The sequence below is a fragment of the Apodemus sylvaticus genome, chromosome 4, assembly GCF_947179515.1.
Source record: "Apodemus sylvaticus chromosome 4, mApoSyl1.1, whole genome shotgun sequence".
Taxonomy (NCBI): Eukaryota; Metazoa; Chordata; class Mammalia; order Rodentia; family Muridae; genus Apodemus; species Apodemus sylvaticus.
In genome coordinates, this window is record NC_067475.1 from 65,295,218 (window position 1) to 65,301,639 (window position 6,422).

Genomic DNA, 6,422 nt, shown 5'->3' on the forward strand with positions numbered 1-6,422 from the left:
CATTGGAGGGAGGAAAGTGTTTCTTTGGTTTGAGCCTCCACATCACTCTTCAATAAAGATGGAAAGTAGGGGGCACCTGGAGGAAGAAGGTGATGCAGAGACACGGAGGGGTACTGCCTACAGGCTTCCTCCCCTTGTCATGCTCAGCCTGCTTTCTTATAGAACACAGATGGAAGTGTCCAGGGATGGTACCAGTCACAAAGGAAAGTGCCCTCCCACATGGGTCAGTAGTGATGAAAATTCCCTTCGGGGTTGCCAACTGTTAGATTTTGTGGAAGCATTTTTTCACTTGGCATTCCTTCTTCCCAGGAAGAGCAAAGAATCCTTGTAGTATCCTTTTCATGTCAGAGACTTCTTAATGGTGCAAACTACTTATCCCTTCACAATATGAAATCCTTAAAGAAAGATAACTTTGTCTTCTGATTCTATAGACAAGGAGGCAACAACTATGAAGAGTGACTTCCCCAACTTCTCACAGCAGAAAAAGGAGGTCTGGCAGTACCCTCTGTCCTTTAAAACATGCTGAGTGAGAGCTTCTCTCTGGATTTCTTTTGACTTCAGATCACAGCATGACATCACCTCCATGACTTGGCAATGCAGAGCAACTGCCGAGCCCATAGATAGTATGTTGGACAAAGTGGGAGCTGTGGTTCTACCACAAAGCACCCAAGATGGCCTGGTATATCAGAATGACCAAAGAATTGAAGTGTGAAGTTAGTCTGTCTGGTCTGGGTACCAGCTGCCATGTCACAGCTACTCCTTTGACCCAGTCTGTATAAACGTCAGGTCAAAGGAAAGCAGAGGAAAGAACATACAGAAAGAAACTCATCCTAGCACCTTCTTCCTTCCCAGAAGTCTTTCCCCCATTATTGTGGATTGAATAGAAATAGATCCCATAGATTCTTGTATTTGAAAACTTGGCCATGAAGAGCTGCACTATTAGGAGCTGTGGCCTTGTTAGAGGAAGTATGTCACTGTAGGGCAGGATTGGAGTACATATATGCTCAAGTTATGCCCAGTGTGGAATACAGTCTCCATCTGCTGCCTGAGGGTCAATGTAGAACTCAAACCTATGCCAGTATCATGTCTGCCTACATGCTGCCATGATGATAATAGACAACACCTGTGAAGCTGTAAGCCATCCCCAAATAAATGTTTCCCTTATTAGAATTTCCATGGTCATGGTGTCACTCCCACGCAACAGAAACCTTAACTAAGGCACCCATCCTTTTCTACTTCAAGGACTTCTCGGGGTTACCTGACGGGAAAGGGACCTAGAGTAGACAAATCAAGCAGAGGTTTTTATATGTCCCAAGAGGGATCTTCCAGCTATGGATTGCTACTTCTGCCTCTTTAAAGCTATTCTTTAGCTGCATTGTAGATTCAGTTGACCTGACTCTCTCAGATAAGTTGATCCCAGACAGGCTTTGGCTAAGAATTTGTGGAGAATAGATGCTTCCTCCTACCCTATAAATGCTACATTCTGATTTTTGAACATTTATGCTTTCTTCTGTAGAAAGGCCTTGTCCCCAGTTTCTGCTCACCATGATTGCCATTGAAGGCCTAGGTAACTAACACCTGTGTCAGGAAACTTCTATCCCAGGCAGAAAGCTTTCCAAAAACCTGTTTTGTGTCTACAGAGCTGCAGACAAAGGCCAAGGTGACAGTACTGAAGGGTGACATTCTAGATACCCAGTGCCTGAGGAGAGCCTGCCAGGGAATCTCTGTTGTCATCCACACTGCTGCTACTATTGACATCTTTGGTGCTGCTTCCAGACAGACCATCCTGGATGTTAATCTGAAAGGTACAGTACCCAAGGAGGATATTGAGCAGACTAAAAATGAAAACCAAGAGACAGGTTGGGGAGGGAGGCTCCTACTTTTCAACATCTGGAGGAACAGGAGGATACCTGCTGTGCTCTGGCTAGGACAAATGTATCTCCTTGGTGGCCATGGAAGAAATCAGGACTCTGGTCGTTGGTGGTTAGAAGTAAAAAAAAAAAAACCATACTGGAGAGGAAGGAACAGTAGGAGAGAGAATGTTTATCGAGCCATTTCCAATGTACTCCCATTGCCTGGAATATTCTCCTGCCTCTTCACAACGGTGTGACTGGACTCTGTCTCCACATGATTGATTTCCATTTTCCCACTGCCATGATAGGTCAGACCCTGACATTTCTTCTTGAGAGCTCTTTCAAAGCTGTTCCATAACAGCCTGTCAGGAAGACCCAGTACTTCTTCTCTTAATAACTATGGTTTTCCAATTTCCATAAAACTATTCTCTTCAGATCAGCATCACTCTAATCTTAAAGACTGGTCTTAGGCAGAGCTCAGCGACTCTCTTCCTTAGATCCACATTCCTAAATGATTGGTTGTTAAAAAAAAACAATAACAACAAAAACCAAAAAAACATGCTAAATCTGGTTTTTCTCCTGGCATGGACAGTTTTGCTTACTCTTTGCAGCCATGTTGCCCTGGTTCCTGGAGTTAGCTTACTGAGATAACCAAACCAGTTTAATCTGAAATGCCTGGAGTTGCTGTTCTAATTTCTCAGGCCAGCCACAGGGGTGGCTGGCCTGAAGAAGAGCTACTGCTCACTCAGCTGCCCTTAGCCCCTTGAAATGGAAACAGCAGAGACTTAAATTACAGATTTATAATCATAAATCTCCAACCCCAAAATGCCCATGCAAAGAATACACAACTCAATAATATATATATATTACAAGCTGCACAGTTAGATTGGAAAAATATACCACGACACTATTCTATTGCCCCTCTATTGCCCCCTCTGGAATACTCTCCTGCCTTCGTAGCTACTTTCAGCTCATCCAGACCATGTGGGTCTGCTCCATCTTCAACTTCTTCTTCCTCCATCTTCTTCTCCCTCTGTTGTCCATTTCTTACCTTCTTCTACTCCTTCCATTTCATGAATAAAATTTCCAGCTCTGTCTTTTTCTTCCACTGCCCAATCACAGTCTCTAGCCTTAACTGACCAATTAACATTTCACCTGTCATCACCTGATTACATGATCTGCTCCTGGTTGTGACACCCGTCCTGAGGGAACAGGAAATAAAACAGCAATACACAACATTTAGTGGATATGGAAGTAGATTTCCAATCTACTTTAAATAAAGGACTTTACCATATAAAATAAACACACTGACTCCTGACACCAGTCTCTGTAGCAACACTATAGTTCAAGGTCCTGCCTGCCATGTATCCTTGACATGACCTCCAAATAATTAACTGGGCTCATTTTCTAAATTAATTAATGTTGGGGGATGGCCAAAACCAATTCAAAAGGATCCTTCTTAGGTTTGTATTGCTACCTCTTTCTTAGCCACACCTTAGAGTGGTGCTATGAACAGCCAGTTTCTCATGTCTATATTAATTCTTACTACATGAGAATCAAGTGAAAGAGCCTTTAGTGTCTAATTATGAGTATGTAATGGTTCCCAGGTGAAGTGGTGCATACCTGTAACCTTAGCACTCAGGACTCTGAACCAGGACAATCATGCCTTCCAGCCCAGACTGAACTGTATACTAAGCCTCTACATAGAAAATATAGTACAATACAATAAAAATGTATATTGCCCATTCACTGCCTCTGATAATAAAATACTTTGCATTCTTTAGATTGAAAAAGCACCTGCCTTTAATGACATGAACTGTATAAAGTTTAGTGATGCTTTGCTTTTATTTTGTGGGGAAGAATTGTCAAACGTTTTGTTATTATTGTTTCTGGGGATCAAGTTACATGCTCAATCACTGAGCAACAACCTGAAGCCAATTTATTGATGTCAGTTTTTAAAACACTTAAAGTCATACTTTTCCAGAATAAAAATCCAGGTAAGCACTTTCCAATGTAAAAACAGCTGTGTACTTTTTGTCAGCTTGACACATGGTAGTCACCTGAAAACAGGGAACATCAACTGAGAAACTGCTGCTGACAGATAGGCCTGTGAAGATATCTGTGGGTTTTATTAATGATTGACATTGGGATGGCCCGCCCAGCATGGGCAGAATGAACACGAAGCAGGAGATCCTGGGTAATAGGAGTAAGCAGGCAGAGCAGCCATAGGAAGCAACTGAGGGAGAAGCATTGGTATATGGCTTCTCCCTTTGTTTCTGCAGTGACTTTCCTCAGGAGTGAACTGTAGTCTAGATGTGTGAGCCATCCCATTCCCTTCCATACGCAAGTTGCTTTGATCATGATGCCTATGAGAACAACAACAAAAGCAGCAGCAACAACAATAACAACAAAAACAAAAACAACAACAACATCAAAAAACCCTCAAAAAGTGGGAGGGCCCTGGGTAACATTTAGAAAGCTTAGATTTGTTTGATCCCAAAACATTAAAATAAAAATACACACCAGTATATAAACAGAGAGAGAGAGAGAGAGAGAGAGAGAGAGGGAGAGAGAGAGAAATTTATAAATTAAAAGCCTAGAAATCATTCATTTCTTGATTTAAATATCACCTCTTTTAATTTTGGGATTATTCTGTGGCTGTATAATGATAAGTTTGAGTCAAGATCAGGTGGAAAGGCATTTAGGTCAGTAGTACCTCTTCCACTGGATTTGAGACAGAAACCAATCTGACACCATTGCCACAGTAGCCCTTTGTCTTATTTCCAATCAGTAATGGTGAGCTTCCTATGAGCAGGTACCCAGAACCTATTGGATGCTTGTGTGGAAGCCAGTGTGCCAACCTTCATCTACAGCAGCTCAGTAGCTGTGGCTGGGCCGAATTCCTACAAGGAGATCGTCCTGAATGGCCGTGAAGAAGAGCATCATGAAAGCACATGGCCTGACCCATACCCATACAGCAAAAAGATGGCTGAGAAGGCAGTGCTGGCAGCCAATGGGAGCCTCCTGAAGAACGGTGGCACTTTGCACACTTGTGCAATCAGACTCCCATTCATCTATGGGGAAGAATGCCAAGTCATTTTGACTGTTGTGAATACAGCACTCAAGAACAACAGCAAAATTAAGAAATATGCCTCATTCTCCATAGCCAACCCAGTGTATGTGGGCAATGCAGCATGGGCTCACATTCTGGCTGCCAGGGGCCTTAGAGACCCCAAGAAATCCGCTAGCATCCAAGGACAGTTCTACTATATCACAGATGACACCCCTCACCAAAGCTATGATGATTTAAATTACACCCTGAGCAAGGAATGGGGCCTCTGCTTTGATTCCAGTTGGAGCCTTCCTCTGCCTCTACAATACTGGCTTGCCCTCCTGCTGGAAACTGTGAGCTTCCTGCTACGTCCAGTCTACAACTATAGGCCACCCTTTAACCGTTTTTTGGTCACAATGCAAAATAGTGTGTTCACTTTCTCCTACAAGAAAGCTCAGCGAGATCTGGGCTATGAGCCACTTGTCAGCTGGGAGGAGGCCAAGCAGAAAACCTCACAGTGGATTGGGACACTAGTGAAGCAGCACGGAGAGACACTAAACAAAAAGTCTCAGTGATGTGAAGATGGTGAGGTCATGGCCCTGGGTGTTATCAGGTCCTCTAGTAGAGACAGGAACACAATCCAGGTCCTGCTGCTTCCCTTTGATACAGAGGATCTTAGAGTCTTCATCAAGTCCCTTAAAGCCTTGCCACTCACTGACCCATCTACAATGCTTTCTTGAAGCCCCTGCCCAGAGACACACAGACAGCAGTGCCCCAGCTTCCTGGTTCCAAGCTCCTGAGCACCTCTTGTAACCTCAGAGCTCTCTTTATTATTCTGTCTCCCCATCCAAAGCATGCCTAGCCTTTAGAAAACTCTGCTTGCTTTATGAAGTCCAATAAAAGGAACAATAAATATTTGTCAGTTCCTCATTGGTGGATTTTGTTTTGCTCTAAATAAAAATTCTATGTCCCTTCTGTGTCTAGACATGGCCATGATGGGATCAGAAAGTAATCATGGATCTGAGGAGGACTGAAGGAAAATCAAGAACAGATGGAAATGTAAGACTAATTCCAACCCATTGTCTTTTGATTGTGCCCTGAAAGACTGGAATATTAGTCTATTTTATGTACTAGGGACCCTGACAGAAAGAAATTTCTTGCATAGACTCACTTCCTACTCAGTCCAGGAGAGGGTGCCATCTAAAAGCACATTCTCAGAGTTAACCATTTTCTTACAACTAAATCTCTGTCTGATGACTTTTGTTACAGCTTTTCCATAAAATTGTATGAGAAAAGTGGAGAGAGGCTGAGAAAGTTACTCTATTTAGTGTGCAGAGAAATAAAAAAAAACCCACTTCCATTTACAAGTTGCTACCCCTTAGTTTTCTTTGTAAAGCATAGATGATGGCCTCTGAGATCTCAGACTCTAGGAGTAGGATTTGACAAGCCTAGTCAGTAGAGGAAGGCCTTGGTAGATGCAGGGGAACTCCCAACAGTTTTGGTGGTAGGGAGATGCT

At 43.0% G+C, this 6,422-nt stretch overlaps 1 protein-coding gene across 2 annotated transcripts in view; it reads left to right on the plus strand.

The window, feature by feature from the left end:
* LOC127682174 (NADPH-dependent 3-keto-steroid reductase Hsd3b5-like) overlaps positions 1–5,480 on the plus strand; it is an 11,691-nt gene extending 6,211 nt beyond the window's left edge. Inside the window, exons 2-3 of one of the 2 annotated variants that reach the window (XM_052178568.1) lie at positions 1,641–1,805; positions 4,669–5,480. In XM_052178568.1, coding sequence (XP_052034528.1) covers positions 1,641–1,805; positions 4,669–5,480 — 977 coding nt within the window. The remainder of the gene's footprint in view (positions 1–1,640; positions 1,806–4,668) is intronic. The other variant, XM_052178569.1, reaches the window with a different exon arrangement.
* Positions 5,481–6,422: the final 942 nt, after the last annotated feature.